The sequence below is a fragment of the Cynara cardunculus genome (assembly GCF_001531365.2).
Source record: "Cynara cardunculus var. scolymus isolate 2C chromosome LG 13, CcrdV1, whole genome shotgun sequence".
NCBI lineage: Eukaryota > Viridiplantae > Streptophyta > Magnoliopsida > Asterales > Asteraceae > Cynara > Cynara cardunculus.
The window spans coordinates 3,818,486-3,843,007 of NC_037540.1; the positions used below are offsets into that span (position 1 = coordinate 3,818,486).

Below are 24,522 nucleotides of genomic sequence, written 5' to 3' on the forward strand. Positions count from 1 at the left end.
TACTGTTGACTTTGACCACATCCACCCAATCCCCCAACACCAAATCATATCACAATATCCAAGTAAATGCAATATCAAACCGTCAAGAAATCTTCATTTTCTCCCAAACGAACAAGTCTTTTTCTAGTTCTTCTAACACCCAAATCTTGAAAACCTCATGTGAATCGATTTGTGATTTTTAATCTTGAAGAACAGTGATTAGGTTAAAGAAATTTCAAGAAGAAAAATCATGGGTTTATTTGGAATGGGTGGAAGAAAAAGGCAAAGATCGAATTCAATCCTGTTTTTAGTGTTTAATTTGATGTTCTTGTGGTTCGTTTCTGGTGAATTTGTTGATTTTTCAGAGAAAAATCGACTTTTGGAGCTCAAGAACGCCCTTTTTGATCCTCACAACTTGCTTTCAAGCTGGAAACCTGCAAACCCTAATCACTGTTCTTGGTTCGGAGTCACGTGCAACTCACATGCCAGGGTTTCTGAGCTGAGGATACCAGGAGGTAAGTTTATTCATTCTGGTTCTTGTTTGGGTGATTACCATTTTGATCTTGAAAGGAATTGTTCTTCTGGTAGAAAAGGGAAATTTGTAGGTGGGATTTTGTCAAATGTGATTGGGGATTTGTTAGAACTTAGGGTTTTATCAGTTCCATTTAATCAGATATCTGGTGAGTTGCCTGATGCAATTTGGGGGTTAAGGAATCTTGAAGTGATTGATCTTGAAGGGAATTCAATTAATGGAAACTTATCGATGATTGATTTCACCTATTTGAAGAAGTTGCAGGTTCTTAATCTAGGGTTTAACAGATTATTTGGGAAAATCCCCAAATCACTTGCAGAATGTGAGGGTTTAAGCATCTTAAATCTAGCCGGAAACCGAATCCATGGGACGATTCCCGTGTTTATTGGTAGCATCAGGAAGCTAAAAGGGGTTTATTTGTCGTTTAATCGGTTTTTCGGATCATTACCGGATGAATTCTGGACCAACTGTGATGTTCTTGACCATGTTGATTTTTCTGGGAATTTTCTCGATGGCAAGATCCCGAAAAGCATAAGAAATTGCGGGAAATTACGGACATTATTGCTGTTTTCGAATGCGTTTAGTGGGGGTGTTCCTTCTGAGCTCAGCATGCTCGAAAATCTTGCAGTTCTTGATATCTCTAGAAACAGGTTTGTTGGCAATATTCCTGTAAGCCTCGTCAATTCGAAATCGCTTGTTAAGTTTGATTTCTCATCCAACAACGTTTCCGAGCAGATAATGGTGGAATCGGTCGTTAATTTACAGTCATTGTCGTCACAACACCGTCGCGCCCTTGCCGACTCGGGGACTGTTGATGGGAAGAAAAAGGGTTTCACTCTCCTTGAATTGGTGTTAATTCTAGTTGCATCACTCATTGTTCTAATTCTTATCGTTCTCATCATCGCTTACTTTTACATGCGGAATCGGAGACGAAGTTCCCAAGTCGAAGGAATCCCGTCTCCACCTCGTTCGGGAACCGAACGCCTCGTCATTTTCAAAGAGGTCGGGGCGCCGTTGACGTTCGACAACGTCGTCCAAGCCACCGGAAATTTCACCTCGAGATATTGCATTGGGAACGGCGGGTTCGGATCAACCTACCGAGCCGAGATATCCCCGGGGATAACCGTGGCCGTGAAGCGGCTCACTGTGGAAATGTGTCAAGGAGTCCCTCAATTTAACGCGGAAATCCGGAGCCTGGGACAAATCCGACACCCAAACCTCATAACTTTAATCGGCTATTACGCTAGCATGTCGGAAATGTTTCTTGTTTACAACTATCTTCCTGGCGGCAGCTTGGAAGAATTTATCTGCCAAAAACGAAACTCTGTTATCGGTTTGAAAACCGTTCACAAAATCGTGTTCGACGTAGCCACCGCGCTAGCATTCCTGCACGACGAGTGTAATCCCCGAATACTCCACCGAGACGTGAAACCGAGCAATATTTTATTAGATAAGGATCTAAAACCTTATCTGTCGGATTTCGGGTTGTCACGGCTTCTCGAGGGGTTCGAGACCCACGTGACAACCGGGGTCGCCGGAACTTTCGGTTACGTGGCGCCGGAATACGCTCTAACATGCCGCGCATCCGATAAGGTGGATGTGTACAGCTACGGAGTGATGTTGCTCGAGTTGATTTCCGATAAACGGGCATTGGATCCGTCGTTTTCTTCTCAAGAAAATGGTTACACGATTGTGTCGTGGGCGTGGCGGCTGTGGCGGGAAGGCCGGATGGTGGAGGTTTTCGCCCCCGGAATGTGGGAGGCCGGACCGGAAAATGTGCTGCTGGAGTTGCTGCAATTGGGGCTGGTTTGCACGGAGGAGGCCAGCGGCGGGAGGCCTAAAATGAGGCAAGTTGCAAGGATATTGAGGCAAATTCAAACTGCTTTTGACCCTTGACTTTTTTTTTCTTCCCTTTTGGATTTATTGTTTTTCTAATGCATATATGAATTAATGTTTACATAATTATTTATTCATTTGAGCGATTTCATTTTTGTTATATTAAAATGGATGGATGATGAGTTATAAATCAAACCAAATGAATTCATAAATTACTTTTTCCATCGTAAAATAAAAATATTATGTGTATATTTGTTAGCAGTTTAATGAGACTCATATCTTATTCGATTAACTATATGTGATTATTTTATAGTGACTTGATGATATGATAAATGGTTTATTTAGAGGTTGTTTGTTTACTTCTTAATAGTTCTATTAAGAGAAAGTCTTTGAATCGTTAAGGGGTGAATCTTGTTTGGCAAAAAAAAGTATGTCTTTTAATGGTTCTAAAACCCTCTGAATGATTTTGTATTCTGGACCTTCCTTAACCATTCAACGCTCTAATTTCATTATAAATAATTACCAAACAATTATATTTCATTTTACATTATATCATGAGAGACTCTTAATTATTCTGACCACTTAATCATTCTACATCAAACCATTCAGCAACTGTCAAACAGCTCATCAGTAATTTTGTAAGGGGAGGTTTTATGCAAAAAACCAAGTTTTTCGTAAACATTCCCCCTCCCAATTAAAGCGTTTAAAATATATCTTTTTTGGCGGTTTAAAGATGCAATCGGTCCAGTTTCGACATCAAAAGAGTTCGTTCAAAACGTTAAGTTTTTGCTCTCATTTTTCAATTATCTGGGCTTACTAAATCAGTAAAATTCCAAAATCCAGAAAATCCATAATTCCAAATCATTCTTCGACTTATTGCTCAATATTTGTCCAAAATTATGCTCATTGTTGACTTATCTGTTTAATTTTTTTTCAACTTACTCAATGTTTTTATTTTTATTTTGGAGTTCGATTTTCTTTTAAAATTCAATACAGTATTTTTTTAGCAATGTTACTAGTATAATTTTCATTTTGGAAACATATATTATTATTTTTATTTGAAAGTCTATAAAAAATGGTCTAGTTTGACCGGTTTAATCAATTGCTACCAAACAGTTTGATTTAAAAAAAAATATCATAAACCGTTTATGGTTTGACGGATCCAACTGTTCAAATCGGAACACAAAAACCCATAGTTTAAAATGAAATTGATGAAGGTGTTCTATTTTATTGTTAAATAATAACATTACCACCCTGATTATATTAAAATAAATATAAATATAAGACCTAAATAAGAGAGTATGCATGAACAATTTCAAAAGGGGGTATTTTGATCATTTACATAAACTTTGGGGATTCAGATAAACATTTTGAAAGATGGTGGCCATTTTCATTATTTGGAAAAACTATAAGGGTTAGAAGAAAAAATTATATACGTAGCCCCCGGCGAGGATCGAACTCGCGACCTTTCGCTTACGAAGCGAACGCACTACCACTATGCTACGGAGGCTTGTTGTTTATCTTTGTAACTTAAAATTTACATATACTATTTTTCACACATTTCTTTTTTACCTATAAAGCATTTGATAAAAAACTCTTAAAAATCATTTTTTATGTATGATGTACCGTTTATTGATGTATATTAGTTAAAATTCAATATTACAAGTAAATTGTATATAAGTATGACCTATTAGATTTTCATGTTTAAATTCGTGTAACTAACTGCAAATAAATATAATCAAATACAATATAAACTTCTTATTTTAATAAAAAAAAGTGAAATATAATTAGGATAATCATTGAGTTTTAACAAAATATGTAATTATTATCTTTTTAAAAAGTTATATTATTAAACCAACAATAATTATTTCGTTATTAAATCTAAATTAAATTATAATAAAAAGTATAACTTATCTATATTTTTTCAAAATTTTATGACATCTTCAAATTTATATTTTATTCAAAAATAAAAACATTATCGATTTCTCAAACCACATAAAATCGTATTATAACATCGACAAATACAAATAATAAAACGAAACATTAAAAATCGAGATACATCTCGCCGCATTGCACGAATATCATTCTAATAAATTTATAATTCTTTTACTATGAAATTAACAATTTATAATTATATTTCAATTTAATAAGTTAATTTCGAATTATGTATACTAATTTATATTATGAAGTTTTTAGATTCCACGTCTTGAAAGAGCTGTTTAAGGAATGATTTTGAGATATTTGAATTTTGTGAAAGTATTTGGAATTCGAAGAATTTAGACTATTTGTTGTATTTTGTTTGTAAGGATTTCGAATGGAATTGAATCTCATTATTGATAAAAAATAAATTATATAAATAATTAAATTAACTTTTTTATTAATTGATTTTTATAAAACAAATGTTTTTAACATATTTTAAAACATTATCATATATAAATTATACGAAAACCCATGAAATACCAATCGTTCCCCTGAGAATTCAAAATCCTATGTTTATGAAATTTCAAATTCATGAAATCATTTCATTTTTAAAAACAACTTATTATTACGTTTGACTTTATAAAATAAAAGATACGTGTTGAACTCTATTAATATAATAAAATATTATATAAAATTGATTAAAAAAACATAATAACCTATCTCTCTCTCAAAACCACACAAATACATAGAATAACAACAATGTAATGCCCAAAAACGCTAACTCGTATTTCATACAAATTATGTTTGCCGTTTGTAATTTAATTAATTGTTGAGTTTAGATATTTCAGTTACATTATATAACTGTTCACATATGTATCTTTGATATAAAAAAGTTAATTTTTGTGGTGATAGTGAAAAGGTTAATAAATAAGTCACTCTACGGGGCCGTTTACCTAAACACTTACTCGATAAACACTTATCGGTAAAATTCAACACTATTGCTTACTTACCGGGTAAAATTTCATTCACTAAAACGCATCGTATGCAACAATTTATCCTGATAAGCGCTAACCATGGTAAGAGTCGTCATCCGCAATTATTGGATAAAACTCTTGATTATTGCCTTTACTCTTACTGGGTAAGATTCTTAGTACTTTTGGTTTTCATATTCTTTATAGGACTTGAATGTAATAATTGAAAATGTTTAGGGTAATAAAATCGATAGATTTAACTTATAGGACGGTGAGAACAAAATGATAAAAAGTTGAAGGGGGTAAAGTGGAAATATTGATATGTTTTCATATTGACCGTGGCTGTTAAAGTCGGAATCCGACACAGACACCGAGAGAGAGAGAGAGACACACACATACACACGCCCGGAGAGATGGATTTTTCTCCGGCGGCTCGCCGGACGAGCAAAAAGCCGACAAAATCAGAGCTCTACTCAACGTTTGTAGTACATAACGATGAGGAAGATGATGAAGCACAAAAGCAGAAAAACCCTAAAAAGGTAGATTCAGGGGACATATACGCTACAATGCTATGTAAAGAAGATGATGATCCAAATGACGACGAATCACTACCTCCTCTCCTCAAGCGACTGCCAAAAGACTTCGGAGCCGCTGTTGATTCCGACGACGATGGAGAAAGCATCTCCGGCACGATGATTGTAAAAACTGGTCGTAGTCGCGTGCAAGCTTCGTATAGGAGAGAGGAATCCGATGAAGAAGAAGACGATGATGAAGACGGCGGCGGCTTTGGGACTTTTGTGGTGAGATCGGAGGAAAGAGAGAGTGAATCAATATCGGGGACAGTGGTGCGGCGGACTAGTGGCGGAATGTCAACGATGAGTAGAGCGGTGGCTAGTATGCATGCGGTAGGAGAAGGATTTGGGAAGCCAAGGAAAGGGAGTGGTACGCCGACGTCATCTTCACAGGATGAAGAAGGAGGGTATTCACGGCGGCAGACAAGCAAAATGTCTTCCGGTTCTATTGCAGATAGTATTACGAGAGAAGATCCATCTACCAAGTACGAATTGCTTCATGAACTTGGTACAATATTTATGTTTCTTTTGGTAACTTTTATTTTACAATCATATGTATGATACGTACACTGATGTGTGATTTATGTTTTTTGTAATTCAATTACTGACATTTAATGTTCTCCACGAGAAATCCAACTCCTAAAAAGAGAGGATAACAAAGTTTGTTAAACAAAGCTATGAACCTCATTATGGATTCAGGTTACATATTGCAGCTCACAGACTGCATCTCACAGAACTAAGTGACAAGAGGAGGGCAGTACGATTCTCTAATTCCGATAACATGCCAAGCAGCAGAACAGTTGGAAAGTTTGAGCAGCTCTGGTCTCACACAAGAAACCAGGAGGATATAGAGATTCTTAAACTGGCTTTTGTCCAGGGCTACGTTGCCATATATGCCTCTTTGATGGTCTCTTCCCACCATCTTTCTGTTCAAAAACTCTCAATTGACCCTGACTTCCAAGGACCCTACTTTATAGTTTTTACATGAATCCTTTTGAACTTTCCCATGTACAACATATATACAACCAAGAATTCGAACAACAGTTGAAATGAGACCCCTCAATTGTCCTGAGACATACAATACTCAACTTTAAGATTGTATTAGTGTTAATAGGTTTTTAAAGCATTCTGCATTCAGACTTTGGTTATTATGTAGGAGCTTTCAACCTTCAATTGTTTGGCTGAGCTGTTTTACTTGTGAGCTATCACCTTACAGGCCTCGTTTTTTGCACAAAATCTGTGCTCCAGTAATATGGTTCAGAGTCATTCTGGTAACTTTTTTCCCTTTGCCATGCAACTGTTATTAACTTACAGTGCACTGTTGTGCAAGTAGTTAACACTTAACACCATTGAATATACAATCAAGACTTGTATATAACAAGTGCATGGATTTGCAAATTACCTTAGATGTCAAAGCTCAAGAAAGACATGACATCCCAAGCCTCCATATGTTCCAGGAGTCTCAGTTGACGTAAATTATCATGCAGACTACTATGAGTTACATCCCTATATATAAGATGATTAACAACAAAGATAGATCTTAACATAACAATGCTTATCCTAAAGATGCTAAGAATTAATGATAAATTTAAGCACTTAACAGTCACTGGAAAATTATCATAAAAATCATCCTAATAATAACCATAAAAAGATCAGTAGATATCGTGACAATAAATAGGATATTGTTACGATAATAATCTTGACATAGCTACATTAAAGCTAAATAAAATCATGATGAACCTACTATTTACCATAATCTTGCAGTCATCATCAATTTGCTTTACTTAATGGTTCTTTAGATATGACAAGGCCTGGCAAATAGTCTTTCAGTGGTCTTGTATCTGTTCTATATGTGCAGGACAAAGTTACTGAAAACTGTCTTTTCGTTAATGACAGGAAAAGGTTCTTATGGGTCTGTTTACAAAGCTCGCGATTTGAAAACTTCGGAAATGGTTGCAATCAAAGTGATATCATTATCTGAAGGGGTATGCTATAGTTTCACGTTGGTCTGTCTCGAGTTTGATTGGGTGATTGGCTTCTCAAAGTTTTTTTTGCTATTTTATATATATATATATCAGGAGGAAGGGTATGAAGAAATTCGTGGTGAAATAGAGATGTTGCAGCAATGCAGTCATCCTAATGTTGTTCGATACCTAGGAAGTTACCAGGGTGAGGAATACCTCTGGGTATGGATGCTACTCCCACATTTACTTATATTTTCACCACAATGGTTGTATCGTTTCTGTAATTTATTTATCTATAAAAAGATAAAGTATTCATCCCACATTTAATTTATTCATATGGCATTGATTGTGTACAACCTATTTCATGTTTTTATCTATTAAAACCAAGTCCTTTTCATATATTTTTTTTATGTGGAAAACAGTTTTGTGCTCTGTCTTTTTATTTCTTTCTTTCTTGACGCAGATTGTAATGGAGTATTGTGGTGGAGGAAGTGTTGCTGATTTGATGAATGTTACTGATGAGCCTTTAGAGGAGTACCAAATTGCATATATATGTAAGGAAGCATTAAAGGTACTCTTAGATCTGATTGTTCTTCATCCTTGCATTCACTAGGGACATTCTATCACTCTACCTTGAGCGAAAGTAAAAATCAGTTCTGCTGTACCAATATGAGGATATCTTTTTGTCATATAATTATGCTGGCCCTGAGCATTTCTTTATATGCTTTCTATTTTTTGAATAAGTTGGTCACATAAAAGAAAAAAGAACAAATCTAGAAGCTCTAACAAAATCACTGTAGTGGGCCATTTTTAGTTGCCTATGTTGACTCCAGCTATTTGGTTTTAAGATTGACTTGCTTACTCTCCTAATCTCTGTTGCAATTCGTGTAGGGTTTGTCCTATTTGCATTCAATCTTCAAAGTGCATCGTGATATTAAGGGCGGTAATATCTTGTTGACTGAACAAGGAGAGGTCAAGTTGGGTAAGTTCAAATAAAATAATTCTCACACATGTTCTGTAAATTACTTCAAATTGACTGGTTTCTTTTTTTCTTTTACTGGATGATCTAACATGTATAAGATTTATAGACCTGAAAGTGTATTTAATATCTTGTCTTGACCATTTCAACATTTGAATCTGCAGTTAGTTTTTACACTGATTACAAAATGCATGTTTTTACAACAGGTGATTTTGGTGTTGCTGCACAGCTGACAAGGACAATGTCCAAACGTAACACGGTAAAGCTTTTACTGAGCTTGCTATATTCTGGTTATTTCGTCTGTTCAGCCTTTTCAAAATGTCATGCCTGGTAGTTAAACTAGTCCTATATAGTCTTGATCTTTTGATGATGGTTATGTGAATTGACTTCTATAGACAGCAGTATTAACATTTATCTTTTGTCAGCTATGAAAAGATTACCCTCTTAAGTGGTTTTCAGGTTTATAAGGTTCGTTCAGGAACGCAAACCTTTACAAAGGAAGTGATAGCTTTTCTATTCGCTTGCTAAATTATTTAATTTTTGTGGGTTATGTTTTAGTGCCTTTTTTTTAAATTTACTATTCTGTGTAATAAATATCTCTGAGACTTGTCAAGGACATTTACAAATGCATGTATACATCAATGTCCCAAAAGTCACTCTGTAGGTGGTATTTTGTATCTGGTTCTGCCAAAGGTCTTGGAGCTGCAAGCTAACCGCTGGTCCTTGATAGGTGTAGGCCTGGGTTGCTGAGCTGTAAATATCCTTCGTTCCTGGTTTTTTCATATATTATTTTCATTTTCAATATCACCTTTTTTTTTTTTTTTAATGCCTGGTGGGGGTGGTCATTGGAAGCCAATACGACTGAGTAATAACATAGGGGATGTGAGATCTGCCAGAGAACAACAAGACGAGAGATTTTGGCCGGAAAAGGGAGAATTTTGGCTGCCACTAACTTCAAACTAAATCTGATCCTCCCTTAAATGTCCTCAAATGGAGAAAGGTATAACTATACCATGTTTGCTTTCTATAAAATCTCAAACTTAGGCTGTCTAGGATAAGAAAGAGAGGTGGTTGCTGGAAAGATGCAGAGAAGCACATTATTTATGATGAATGAATTTCATCATTTTTATTGTATACATGAAATAATTGAGTGGATTACAGTTAACATAGAGAATTAGTTGTCGCATGGTGTCAAAGATGAGAAAGAGGGTGATTGCAGGGAAGATGCAGAGAAGCAAATTTAGTCAATATCATTGCACTTTGTGATAGTCAGTTAGTTAATGCATGCCGTGCTGAATCGTTCAGGTCTAACAGATGGGTTGCTTCGTGTTGTTGCCTGGGTCTTTTATTCCATTACTTTGGGTGACTATATTATTTCACTCACTGAGTTCCGTGGTGCGGTTGTTCATATTTATGTTAGGGACCGACTTGTTTAAAAGCAATAATTATGTAAATCATTTGCTTTATCAAAACGACCAACTTCTTTTTAACACAACCCGGGCATGCGTTACCCACTCTAATTTAAAGAGCTAACTGAGGTGCTTCAAACGCATAGAGTTTTTATGAAGCAAATTTCACCAGCAAATAGAAGTGAATGGTTGGTGGGATGTGTTGAAACCAAGATCTTTCAGGAACTTGGATTTTTACCAACTCATTTGAAGCCTGTGCTGTGAGAGAATGACCCATCATTTTTGCTATGCTTGATGGTTGTGTAGCATGGATGAATGATCCTGCTATTGTGCAATCTTTTCAGTGATAATCACACATATGAGTACTATTCAAACCCAAGAGCCTTTGAATGAAAGCAGAATGTTAAATCAAGCAGGTTTTACATGAAGAAGATTTGGCTAAGCGTGTTCTATTTGATATGGGTAGGAGAAGAACCCGACCCGATATTATTAAAAAGGGAACAACAGAAATTGCTTTTTTAAAGTTAAATAAAGTCCTTCAGTCATCTTATTGTTTCTGATGAGCCACTAATTCTTATTCCACATACTTGATGATCTTTCTTTAGTTCAGACCCTCTTCTTGAAGCTTGAATGCTGTATTAGTTCGTGTTTTTTGGAACTAATTTATTGCCATCTTTCATTTTCAGTTTATTGGTACTCCCCACTGGATGGCTCCTGAGGTTATCCAGGAGAGTCGATATGATGGGAAGGTAAATGGACAGTTTATGGATACCTATATCTGGTTTTTTGAGATCTTTCTTCTCATATCACTACTCTATATCATAGGAAAGTTATCATGAGAAAGTAAGAAACGTTGTGATATTTGCATGTTTGGTTACTGCATAAGATTGAACATTTCTGGTGTTACTTCCTCTTTCATATGTGTTCTCTTTGATCTGTTTACATTTCTAAAACTGAAAACTGTATTTTTTATTTGAAGCGCTTATACATTTTAATATTACTTTTCATGGTTCTATTCAACTGTTAAATAGAATTATTATAGATCTTTTTCCGAAGAACTTTTTTGTATTTTATTTTTTAAATGCTGGACCGTTTCATTTCACACACTTTGCACAAGCCAGGGGTCTTCACAGAAACAACTGCTCTACTCTCAAGATAGAGGTCAGGTCTGCCTACATCCCGTCCCTCCCAGACCGACCTCTGGGTAGGACTTACTGGGTTTGTGTGGTTTGGTTTATAGTTTTTAAGTTGCAAGTATATTTTACTTCTTAAGTGGCAGAGCACTCGTTTTGTGGCAAGTATAACTTCATATCTTTTATAAACACAGTAATGACATTTATATGAGTTGGTGTTCTTACTTAAAGTCTATAAGTTGGTGGTTCTTTTTTCTGCTGTGAAGAACATTCTATGTCGAACCAACTGTTTTATATAATCTACTTTCTTTTTCCAGGTAGATGTGTGGGCCCTTGGGGTGTCTGCAATTGAAATGGCTGAGGTATTTTTTTCGATCTTGTTCATAGAACTTCAAGCAATGCAACTGGTTTATTCTTTCTTGAAATCTCTTGCATCTAGAGACTAAAATCTTGTATACAATGTTTCAAAACCAAGCTAGAAGTTCCTTGTGGTGAAACTACCTACAAGTTTTGGTGAATTATATTTTTCATCGACGAGGTGGTGACTGATGAACCTGAGATATTTAAAAGGTTGTGTGTGATCATATTTTTTAAGGGTATGCTCATGGTATGAGTAGCTTTTCCCTGTATATCTACAGGACTGATTGATACATGATGGCTATAGGACAGATCACAAATTTGGAAGTAGTTTTTGGGTTTTCAGAAATTGTGTTTACAAATGGAGAAGGTATGGCATAAAACCTTATTGGAACAGAAACCTCACTCGTTCAGTCCTATCATTGCGGCGTTATCAACAACTTTATGTAATAGAAGATATGACTTTGTATATGAATACTTCTGTTGGAGCTTTATCCATTATGACAACTTATATCTTGATCTGGATCCTGTTACAAGATTTGGGCTATTATGTACTAGCTGAATTCTGTACTTTGGTTGTGACCTGATTAAAAATTAGGCGTGAACCGTTCTATTTTTCATAGTCCTGTAATGATGGTGATACTTGGATCACAAATCTGATATGCAGTGAGCTTCCTTGTCAACATTAGTGAGGTTCTAAGTCTTATTCGCTCTTAAGGTGTGTAACAGATAGCTGGTATTAGTCCACTAAGTGGCAAAGATACATGGTCCAGGATTGGATTGTGGGAAATATAGAAATGCAGTTGTAATGGTCTTACTGAGACCAGGGTGGGATCAAGTGCAAAATAATGGCATTATGAGGCTTAATTAAAAGTGCATACAGTAGATCCCTGATACATGCGTACTGAGTGCTGTTTGGTTGCATTGATAGGAAATATAGGTTCGGGAATCATGAACAGACCGGAATGCAACTGTCATCTACTTTGTTCTGTTGGAATAGAGGGAGGTACTTGATGTAAATGCAGAAAATCCAAAAAATTTAAGTTGTACCCAAAATGATTGGAAAAGTGGAGACAGTCCCTGATATAATTGGAAAGAAGTTGTTTTGGACAAGATAGTAGTGTCTATTCCAGGGGTGGTGATGGTTATAACCAATTATTTTTCTCCCAATTATCATTCTTGTGCACTATCCCTTCCAATGGGTTTCGAAGATAAAACTCCTTTCTTTAATTTTGGAGTACATATGTTGGGAAAGGACTGAGTTCTGTGTGGTAGTCTGATTGCTGCCCTTCTGCCTTAATATCTGAGGGGGTGTTTGGTTAGAGGTATTTAGTAGTAATCAATGGGAATGAAAATAAAAGAAACTATTTGGTATTATATAATATAATGGGCTCATTCCCCCAAAAGCCCAAATTTTCATTCCAGATTAAACTGGGGGGAATGAAAATTCATTTCCATTTTCATTCCCCAGCATGAACCAAACAGCCCCTGAATCTTCTGCTTGTCTTTGGTGGTGAGTGTGAGTTTTGAATAAACTTATCTTTCCTCCCTTATTACGTTGAATGTAAATAGCGGGGATGAACCTTATTTATCTGTTGAAATTGTGAATATCATCTAACTAAAAAGATAGAAAGTGGGATGAGAGTTATTCAGATCTCCAGGTTTGAGAAAAATAGTGTTAGTTGTGGAGCCATCCTCCAGGATCGTAGTATTTATCGGGATTTTTTTACATAGCTTTCTTTCTATCCTGTTTCTGTAACTACTATCTTTTGGTGTTGCTTGAGTAATTGAACTTTTATCAGAAGAAAGAAGAGAAAATCAATATTCACTGAATCTTTGTCCTATGACTTCTGTATTCTCTTTTAGCTTGCTCAGTGCATGCTGGTTGTGAATATGCTAGTATTCTTTCTCATGTCAGAATATTATTTTCTTTCAGGGGTTTCCTCCAAGATCAAATGTGCATCCAATGAGGGTTAGTGCATGTATTTATGCGTTGTGGCTTCTGTGAGACTGTAAAAGACCATCCTTACCATTTTTTCCTTTTATGGAACATGAAAGTGTGATTGTTAAGAGAGAGAGAGAGAGAGAGAGAGTGCATTAACTTTCTTTCCATGTTCATAAAAGGCAATGATGGTAAGTTTGATGGTCCCAGATTTGCTCCAGTTTATATTGTCATTGCTTACATTGAATGGCATATCTTTTTTTTTTTTGGTTATAACTCATATGTTTTAAAGTTCCATGGCTATTGTATTTCATCTTATTAACACATATGTGGCACTTCCCATGAGAATACTGGACTTCATCCTGTTGCCATATTTATTATTATATAGAACATATATAAAGTTCCATGTCTATTGTATTTCATGTCTATTGTATTTCATCTTATTAACACATATGTGGCAGTTCCCATGAGAATATTGGACTTCATCCTGTTAACATTTTAGTTTTATTTTTCAGTCAACTATTTTTAAAGTTATGAAATAAATTTCTCAATTAAGTAGGGCAACCATTTTGACAATTAGTTTGGAACTTTATTCTGTCTTTTCTCTTCAAACCTACCATTTTATAACTTACAGGAAGTTATGGAAATTCAGAGAAGTTTCTTTTGCGGGCGGAAAATGCTTGTTACTTTACTTTTGGGTTTAGTGCATACAATTGAAAAGTCTAGGTTGTGGAGGCCGTCATGATATTCGGCTTTGAAAGATGAGCGTGAAACATGATTTTCAAGTCTTCATTTTAGCCAACAGTCCTTAAAAATGGTGATATCAAATGATGCAACAGAAAAGTATATCCAGCGTTACACGCTCACATTACTTCCAGAGTATTTCTTAAGAATGTTATTAGAAACTAAGTTAATCAGAATCAAGTAAGATTCAGTAAAATAAAATGATGTTGGAAAACCATTCATTTGAAGGCATGGAAAGTTGATATATGAAGTTCAATATATTATCTATTATTTCGGTCTGTTTTCCTCTTCAACTGATGACATACTGAATTACTGATTTGATTTCTGGAGCACACAGGTGACTATATTACTGGTCATGTTATTTCTTGTACTTTTTCTGTCATGTGCTCATGTGTCTTTCTATTTCTGTCTGTTCTTTTCATTTGGTTATTGTGGTTTTTAAGCAACTCAGTTTCAGAGGATTAACATGCTTAATACCTGCAATAGGTGTTATTTATGATATCCATCGAACCCGCTCCAATGCTTGAAGATAAGGAGAAATGGTTTGTCCTTGTCTCTTGATGAATATCATATATTTGCGTCTTGTTTGATGGTCAAGATACTATATAATATACCAAAGGGCCATTGGCCTAGCATTATCCGGGTTACTGGTAGAGCCCAGCCTCCATGAGGTCAAGGGTTCAAACCTCATCAAAGGCGAGGAGGGTGCATGAGTATTTGCCATATATATTATATATCCTTCAAAAAAAGATACTCTGTGATATATGTTTAAAAGTGTGGAAGTTGGCATGTGGAATCGAAGTTGATGATAACCTCTTTTTCGACAATGGTGGGTTTTGTATTCTTTAAAGATTTCAGGCGTATGCACCATCTAGGTTTCAAATCTTTGCTTTCTGGCAACGGTTTTGCACCATGGAAATTTTTTTCTCATGTTCAAGGCTATCTGCTCATGATCCCCCATAACCAAACTATCTTGCACATACTTGCCATATTCCCATTGAAAATTGTAGAAGAAATATGGTTGTTATTAGTGGTAGTCTGATAATGATCTCTATTTAAAGCTCATTTGCATTTTTTAGCTTACATAATTGATGTTCCAGGTCTCTTGTGTTCCATGATTTCATTGCAAAATGCCTTACGAAAGACCCTCGCATTCGTCCCACTGCATCTGAGCTGCTAAAGGTATGCTGAAGTAGCTTTATGTTTCTCATTGTTGTAACACTGTTTTTCTGGTCCACCTTTTTGATTGTTACATTCAATGATACAATACAAAATTGATCTCTTCACCTGGGTTTAAAAATGCGCGCATTATGCGCTGTGCGCTGAAGAAAACGCATCAAAGGGTCTGATGCGTTGCGATTCCATGATGCGATCGCATCACATACGCATCACTCGATGCGTGCATCACGTATGCATCAGCGCATCATGTATGTTGCGTTCTTGGGCTCTTTTTTCAGCTTTTAGTTGGGCTTCTTAAGTAAAGTAGAATGTTAGAGACAGACTGTTATCGACCTAATAGAAGTAGCCGACAGTGAAGAAGTAGAAGTAGCACGAGAGACCTTGATTATAGAAGTAGCCGACAGCGACTGTTATCGCATATCACATAAAACGCGATACTCGACAGTCGACAACCAGCTCGATACTCGACAACCAACAAAGAAGTAGAAGAACATGCTCTTCAGGATGAAGATGATGAAGTTGAGGTGGAAACATATATTGGAAGATTTGATAATGATGAGGGAGATGAACCTGTGTTGGGGTTTGATGATGCTGATGTTGGGGAGTATTAGTTGGTCACTTGGTTGGTCAATTAGTTTAGGGATTGGGACTATTAGACATTTACTTGTGTAATTGTGTTCTTCATGGTAGTAGCTTGTGTGTTCTGTACTTCTGTTATTCCGGTTTACGAACTTTTTAAGATTCTAATGCCACTTTTTTTAACTACTTTATGTTATAAATGAAGTATTTTGATAGGTAAGTATTTTTAAGGTAGAAATTGATATGTAGAATTAATTTATAAATATTTTTTGAATACCGGGCGCATCACGTGCGTGATGCGAGCACATCAGCATCACGCATCGGCTTCCGGGATCCTTAAGGCATCGGACCACATTGCACCTTTTAAAACCAAGCTCTTCACTTTATGGGCTGATGGCTGCATGAATCTTCAATTCTCCATTTGATTTTGTGTAGCAAAAGGTTATATTATTTACATCTTAAATTTCATGTTAATTTATAACAACCTTTAACCTTGTGCTATATTCTGTGTTTCCATTCTTTCCATTTTATGTGTCCATTCTACTAAGTGCTCACAACCATACCATTGCCTTGCTACACGTATTTCTAATATGTTACTTCTTAATTCAATAACAACCATCTATCATAAAGCAATGTTGATCTAGCATCTCTACTACATTCCTCTCAAAATTTTAATTCTTCACCAATGAAATTGAATTTAAATGCTCTTTTCCATGTTATCTGTTTTGACTGTTATTCAAAACTAAAGTATATCAGTCAATTACATGCACATCGATTTCCTCTCAGCAATTTAGTTTTGCTATTCACATTGATTTTTAAATGCTGAGCTCCTTGTTCTCTAATTTACTTTTGGACGACGCTTAGACGCCTCAAGGGGAAAATGCTTTTGGATGGAATGGAATCTGTCAAGGTAGTTGGAATCGAACCTGAAGGAATTTGACCACATGTTTGGTTGGCAGGAAAGTGATGAATTGGAATATGTCTGTTTGGTTCACATAATGTAACTTCAGAATTGGAATGAAAAAATGATAACCGACCAAATACCCTTTTATGGTTTTTTTGGTGTGACGGTGGTGGTGATGGTGGGATGCGGTGGTAGGTGGTGGTTGGGGGTCAGTAGCGGGTGGAGGTGGAGGTGGTAGGGTAAAATAGTCTTTTATTCTCAATGGAATTGTGTACATGGAACTATGGAAGGAACGGAGGATTCCTTGATTTAAGGATTTCAAATCCATTTGATACATCCTATTCCACCCTTTCAGTTAACCAAATGACGGAATGGAATTTGGTCAAAGGATTTGACCATTCCAAGTCCATTCTATTCCAGCGAACCAAACGCCCTCTCAGTTTATGATTTATGCCTTTTATCATATTTTATTTTCATTGTACACTAATTTCTTCTTTGAAATCTATCACATGTTCTTTGCATGGTAAATAGTAGTTACCTGATCATATTTTTTCCCTCTGAAAGTATGTATATAAACTGTTCTTATTTTTATGTCATTCATTTGGGTTTATAGAAGTAGGATTTTTTTTTTGGTTGACATGTTCGAACTGGAGCATAATATCGATAAGGTGCTGGCATCTGGATGTGTACTCTGGTCTACAATGCATTAGTTGAATCTATATGCTTACAGCTCAAGTTGATAATTATTACTGTATGTCTTATTTGTTTATGTTCCCTTCACTTGAAACAGCATAAATTTATAGAAAAATGCAAAAGTGGAGCTTCTGCAATGTTACCCAAGCTTGAGAGGGCAAAGCAAAATAGGGCTTCTATGGCATTGGAAGCAGAAAATGTTGCTGCAGAGACCGTACCTGGATATGGGGTATGGAAATACAACGCTATTTTCTATGTACCTTATGTTCATTTACATCTTTCACCCTCTCTCTCTCTCCTCCCATGCTTTACCTTTTTTGGTTATTCAATGCAGACACTGGGAGCAAAAATGAATGAAGACTTCGGAGATACTGTTCCGTCGAAGCCTCATCAAGTGCCTAATGGAGTACCTGTTGTAGGTGGTTCAGTACAAGCTGATGGTTTGGAAGACGCTGGAGAAGGTATTCATGCCATATTTCTCATATTTATGTCATTTTTTCTTGCTAGAGTTTAAGATTTGGTTTTAAAACAATTAAGAGATTGATTAGGAGAAATACTTGGCTATACTTCTGGTGGGAACATGCTTTGGATAAGTGGTCCTGCTTATGGGCTAAAATCAATATGCTCCAAGCTGTAATGTTTTTCTAAGTTTCATGTATACTGCTAAACGTGGTAGATATATTCTCGTACTAGAGCTGCCCAGTAAAGCAAATAATGCTCTAAAATGTTGCCAAATAGTTGTTAATAACCTATATAGCAAAATGCATATGCTACAAAAATAGAAAATATTTCTTCATCAACCTGGAACTACAAATAAGCATCTATTGTTTGTTTAAACATGGACCATGGCATATGACTCATTTGTGCATATGCAAGATGTGCATTGATGTGATTCTTTAACATTTTGAGCCAATAATAAATTGGATAACTGGCAATTTCACTCATTTGCCTGAAATATAGTTTGTCAATGCTCCACCATGAAATATAGTCCACCAGTATACTCTTCAAAAGAGCAGTACGTTCAACCTTATCTTACATGCCAATACATATCATATTGTCTAGGTATGGCACCCATCCCCTGGCCGAGACTGAATATCAGCCCATTTTTGTTTATTCATGAATGAGAAGTAGAAAGTGCCCTAATGATGGTCAGTAGGAAGAAAGGCTAGATGTAGCAAAAGCAAACCAATTTGGTGACAACTGGCCTACTGGGCCCATAGGTTTTAAAGGGTGTAGACAATGTTAATTGTGGGTCAAATGGGTCATTAAATAGATAGTACAATAATAAACACGGTTTAGATGGACAAAACTATGGGTAGCAGTGGGTCACAATTAGGCAATACGATTCTTTTGGCTTATGTGAAGTGCTTCATAATTTGACCCCATTACTCATTTATCATGTATATTTAAATTTTGAGTTGTTCAATTTTAACAAGTAGTGGACATTTTTTACAATCTATCCTAATCAACAATTTCTTTTGGATTTCCCAAATCAAATAATTCCTTAAGCACAAAGTTCACACCAAGGTTTTTAATTTTAAGCCTAAAATGTATGATATAGTTAAAGTTTCTAATATAATCATCAAATTTTCTCTACCATTAGAAATATCTTGCTGATATATGATGTCATTATTACCATGGAATTGTTTTAATTTCAACGAGGGATAATAATTTAATATTTTGATATGGTTGTTGTAATGTTAATATATTTTACTTTGTTATATGTCATATAGATATGCTCCTGTCAAATTTTAAAAGGAAAAGGTTGCTGACATCCTATGCGTCTAACTGATTTGATCCATGACCTGTTTTGAACCCTTGTAGAAAAAAAAATACGCATTTTGCCACCTCTAAGAGTTCAACTGTTATGAGTTTGCCATGTCTCAAGTCCCACAAATTCGACCAATGATTACAGTGATTATTGAATCTCTTACCATCCAAATTGCGTTATGGTACAAAAGTTTCTCCCTTTAGTATGGTTGGTAAGCACCTCAACTATGAACAACTGACCTGATTCATAAATAAGTGCTTTCTTAGGGTCAAAATTAGTTCATTGTACAAAATGCATAGGGTTCTGGTATGTATCATTCATAACAAAAGAATTTGGTCAGAAAGAACTTCAACCATGAATTACGCATGGTGAGTTGTGTGTAACTCTAATGTCTTGTCAAAAAAAAACATGCATACTACTGAAGATGTTATTATGCATCGAATTTGTTTTTAGTAAGCAACATATCTATCTATAGGGCTGTAAACGAACCGAACGTTCAGCGAACCGTTCGGCGGGAAGTTCGTTTATTTAATAAATGAACGAACATGAACAATTTTTTKTGTTCGTTTAGTTAAACGAACGAACATGAACAAGAGTCTCGTTCGTTCATTTATGTTCGTGAATGTTCGTTCATTTATGTTCGTGAACGTTCGTTCATTTACCGTTCGTTCATTTATCGTTCGTTTACGTTCATTTATGTTCGTTTATATATTAAATTTAATATACAATCTTTTATTTATTTACTTTGAATTCAAGTAATATTTATTTATGTTCGTTTAGCCCGTTCGTTTAGGCCGTTCGTTTATGTTCGTTCATTTACGTTCGTTTAGCATGTTAATGAACGAACATAAACGAACACGAGCACACCTTATTTCTAAATGAACGAACACGAACACAAAGATTTTCGTTCGTTTACCGTTCGTGTTCGTTCGTTTGTTCGGTTAAGTTAAACGAACGAACATGAACAAGCCTCCGTTCGTGTTCGTTCGGTTCGTTTACAGCCCTATGACTATCTACATATTATTAAATATCTGACAATGGTGATCTTGAATAGGATGCTTACCTTCTTTGTTTAAGTTACATTTGAACTAATATAATCAGATAAGAACTAATAATGAAGGTAATACTTTTTATTTGGGCATCAAATCCTCTGTTACAAGCCTGTTGGCCTCCTTTCTACGAGAGTGAAATCGTATCACACATTGGTGTTTATTAGTTATAGATTTCTGAAGGTTTGTTTACAAATTACTTGTGTGGACTTCTTGTGACCAGGTGATTTTGGAAGTGTCATAATTCATGGTGGAGTGGCTATAGATAAGACAGCTGCTAAAACACCTGTTCCAACAGCAAACAAGCCCTCATCTTCTTCAGCACGTGGCCAAATGTCGTCAACTGCTGATTCTGGAGAAGATTCAGTTATTCCATGGTAATTTCCATGCTATAAAGCTCCTGTCTTGGATTGCTGACAAAGATGTGGTTATGTGTTCTAAAGCATGTGTCCTAAAGCAGATAGTGTTTGCTAATGACATCCTAAAAGCAGTATTAAAGTATATTTGGTTTTTAGTGTTAAATGTGATCTAGATATGAAGACAACCAAAATGTTATCGGTTTGACAGTTAGGATTGTCATATCTGGTATGCTTGATTTACTTAAAAGTACTTCTACGTGATTTTAATAATAAAAATTGAAAATAGAAAGAACCTTTCTTAATATAAGATGTTTTTCATAAAAATTAAGTTCTATTTTATGTAAAGATTATAGACTGATGGAACATTACTGAGGATAAGATAATAAATTTACGTGTCAACCCAATTTCCTAACGTGTTCTGGGCAGAAGCCTCAATGGTGCTGCTCTAGATTTTCTGGCTTTTGAGCTGTACTGTGGTCTGAGAAGCAACTTTTTATACACACAAACACCTAACCTCTGCTTGAAGGTGCTTCAATTTTAGGTTTGAATTGTTGAGCAATCCTAAACAGGTTAAGAGCTACATGTCAAATAAAACTTGATAAATCAGGAATATTTGGAAAAGCATGTAAGCATGTTCTCTATTGTAAAGGGAGAACTAGCCTATTGTATCTTGCCTGGATTAGGACGATGCATGATATCAGAATGTTGGGGTTTCAATGCAGAATTTAATAGTTAGGGCACCATTTTATCTTAGTAATACTCTTCTAATATGCTTGCAATCCACACTAAAAATCCATGGATTTCGTAAGAACATTCTTCAAAGTTTTTTCCATTAGTGGCCTGGATTGTCTTTTTTCATTATTCTGTATGATAAATATGTAATTTGAGCATGCACATAATCACCCAATATTCCTCTCAGGGTGACCAAGAAAGATGGTGCATCCACAGATACATTTCGTATTGTTGAATCACCGGCTACTGAACACACAGCTCAAGCCATTGGAAGCAGCCGTGCTGTCATCAGTGGCACAACTAAGAAAGACACTGTTAATCGCAAAGCACTGGACAAGGTTCTTTTCAATATTGTAATTTTTGCAGTACATATGAACAAATATGTGTTGAATAAGCCTAGCAAATAGCGTCCATGTTGTAGATGCAAATTTAAGGTAAAAAAGTATGGACTGTTTTACTCTACTTGTCTACAAGAACCATAATGTTTTTATGTTTCATCTCTACATAAATTAATGGGAAGTGTTAATTAAAATGCCCATGAACACCTTGCATATTACCTCCCTGCCCGTGGACATGGGCCATTGGCCAACTAGTTAATTTGGCAAAAGAAAACTTTCAAAAAAGATGTTGCAATTCCTAATGAGCATTGCCCTAAGGAAAATGTCACAATTCATATATGGTGAAGTCATTTTAATTATACGAATTTATTTCCAAAATGCTAAATTTTGTTATGTACAATGATAGTAGAAAGTTATGGTTGCCAAAAATGTGCTCTCTTAGTAAGACGTACAATTTGAGATTCTCTTTTCATTTAGTCAACTAACTAGTTTTGTTACTTTATTTGTTCATTTGCCATTGTAGTTGTGGTCTATATATGCCGCTGGAAACACAGTGCCAATTCCTTTTTTGAGGGCAACTGATATATCTCCGATTGCATTGTTGTCTGAGAATGTGCTTGGAAGTCAGCATGTGGATAATGTTGGAAGTGTAGCTGTAGAAGCATTGCAAGAGCTTTTCACGAGCGATGGACAGTCTAAGAAGGGTCGAAGGCAAAACGAGGTTCCCTCCAACTCTCTGTACCTTCAAGCAAAAAAATACCAAATATTAGTTTGTGCATTTACTTATTGAATCCTTAATGTGCTGCAGCTGCCTCTTCCTCCAAGTGTATACCAGAGACTCACATCAAGTCCAACATTGATGAATCTCGCACAGGCGTTATCTTATCATAAAATGTAAGTATTTCTCTGTTAAGATCAAAAATTACAAACACAGTAAATAGTAGGAAGAGAACAAATTGAAGACACCATATGCAGTTAAGTAATTTGCCTACTTTCAGGTCGTTGTTAGCGTACTAGAATCTTATTGTTCACTTATAAGTTTGGATGATGCAAATATCATAGGAAAACCGACTCTTGTTATACAAAGAAAACTAGACGAAATGTACTCCCTCTGTCCCAAAATAAGTGTCCATTTTCAAAAGCAAGTGCCTCCTTTCTTTAAACCATTTTTAGGAAGGAAAGGGAGAGAAAGGAGTGGAAAGCGAAATAAGCACGAGTTCTCGAAACTATTTTGAAGGGAAAGGAAAGGAATAGGAGGGAAAATAAATCATATGTTTCCTCCCAATTTGGGAAGAAAGGAAAGAGAGAAATGACGACCCTTGGACAATTTAGTAAAATTACAAAACTACCCATCAATTTAACACCATCAAAACAAATATGAGGGGTGTATTTGCAAAAAGTGACATTTTTTTCCTTGCTTTTCAGTTCAAGGACATGGAAAATTGTTTCTTCCGATTCCTTCCCTCTCTGGTTTCCCTTTCTAGAGCACAAATAAAAAACTTTCTTTCCTTTTCATTTTGTCCCCCCTTTTGCTTTTTTTTTTCTTCAGAAATTCGAGAACACAATGTTTATGAGATTGATAAAGTTATTACACCTTCTATTATAAACAGTCAAATTGTCATTTAGCTCATTAAAAACGTAATAATTACACATTTCTAAAACCGCGTGCCTTCTTTATTGTGGACAATTATTTTGGGACGGAGCCACGGAGGGAATACCAGACAAGAAATTTATCATCCTAATTGTTAACCATTTGCTTGCAAGAAATTTATCGGCAAAGCTGTAGTTCTTTGTACAGAAGTCCAAATAAGACTCCAAATCGAGACAGATTTGAATCGAGTGGAATATATGGGTTCCATTTTAAGCCTAACCCATGTAGTATTAAATACATGCTTGTGGCCGTGTCTCCAAAGTTGAACTAGTTTTTTGGTTCTACGAACTTGCATGCTTTTTGGTATTCAAATGCCTGTCTAGAATTCAAATAGTATACTGATTATGAGTTTCTGATACTTGATTTCCCAATTTTGTGTTGATGAGGCAGGTGCTATGAAGAGATGCCACTGCAGGAACTACAAGCAGCTCAAGAACAACAAACCATTCAGAACCTTTGTGATACCCTTCGAACTATTTTACGGCTATAGCAGGTATCTGTAATTTATTTATCATGTTTTATTTTTATGTTTGTAATATTGTTGTGTGAAATTTCTAATCTAATTAATATGCCCCAATAGAAGTGAGAAACCTAGGAAGGAGACTTGCAACTGCTTTAGCTTTCCGTTCATCTGTGTTGTAAAATGTACTAGTTTCTTTAGTGTCGATACACATTGTGTTCAGCAGATATGGTGGTTTCCGTTACTCGGATCTGCATTTATTTGCTTACCATTCATGATAATGATTTCAGTTTAAGTTCCAGATGATTATGCAGACTTTGTTGCATTTTCGCTTCTTGTCAGCCATTCATTGATTCGGGGTTTGCAGGTATCTACTAATTCACTTGGGGTGTGTTTGGTTTGCGGGACATAACAATACAAAACTTCTTGTACCATGTTTGGCATGACATAGACTGCCACAGGACACGAT

The 24,522-nt window shown here is 35.7% G+C and overlaps 2 protein-coding genes and 1 non-coding gene across 4 annotated transcripts; 2 read left to right on the plus strand and 1 right to left on the minus strand.

The window, feature by feature from the left end:
• The first annotated feature begins 228 nt into the window (after positions 1-228).
• LOC112524319 (probable LRR receptor-like serine/threonine-protein kinase RPK1) lies at positions 229-2,442 on the plus strand. Its single transcript, XM_025134097.1, has one exon. The coding sequence runs from the start codon at positions 230-232 to the stop codon at positions 2,405-2,407; it is 2,178 nt and encodes a 725-aa protein (XP_024989865.1). The 5' UTR covers position 229; the 3' UTR covers positions 2,408-2,442.
• Positions 2,443-3,785: 1,343 nt separating this feature from the next.
• On the minus strand, positions 3,786-3,857 carry TRNAT-CGU. The gene has a single exon. It is a non-coding gene; the product is annotated as a tRNA-Thr (tRNA).
• Positions 3,858-5,615: 1,758 nt separating this feature from the next.
• Positions 5,616-24,352, plus strand: LOC112524230 (serine/threonine-protein kinase 24). 2 transcript variants are annotated; one of them, XM_025133965.1, is made up of 18 exons: positions 5,616-6,318; positions 7,707-7,795; positions 7,889-7,996; positions 8,238-8,345; positions 8,666-8,756; positions 8,960-9,012; positions 10,849-10,911; positions 11,613-11,657; positions 13,589-13,624; positions 14,825-14,880; positions 15,439-15,520; positions 17,791-17,922; positions 18,028-18,154; positions 20,737-20,890; positions 21,792-21,942; positions 22,466-22,663; positions 22,751-22,836; positions 23,984-24,352. In XM_025133965.1, exons 1-18 carry the CDS (start codon positions 5,652-5,654, stop codon positions 24,081-24,083), a joined length of 2,346 nt encoding a protein of 781 aa, XP_024989733.1. In that variant the 5' UTR covers positions 5,616-5,651; the 3' UTR covers positions 24,084-24,352. The 2 variants fall into 2 exon arrangements, with proteins under 2 accessions (XP_024989733.1, XP_024989734.1); XM_025133966.1 differs by having other exon boundaries at positions 6,207-6,295; positions 6,524-7,795.
• Positions 24,353-24,522: the final 170 nt, after the last annotated feature.

Bases quoted from the DNA above. Each gene is read 5' to 3' on its own strand.
- LOC112524230 (XM_025133965.1), top strand. From the start codon at position 5,652: ATGGATTTTTCTCCGGCGGCTCGCCGGACGAGCAAAAAGCCGACAAAA. The intron at 18,155-20,736 runs GTATTCATGCCA...TCTTGTGACCAG, and splicing joins TTTGGAAGACGCTGGAGAAG to GTGATTTTGGAAGTGTCATA. The intron at 22,837-23,983 runs GTAAGTATTTCT...TTGATGAGGCAG, and splicing joins GCGTTATCTTATCATAAAAT to GTGCTATGAAGAGATGCCAC.
- LOC112524319 (XM_025134097.1), top strand. From the start codon at position 230: ATGGGTTTATTTGGAATGGGTGGAAGAAAAAGGCAAAGATCGAATTCA.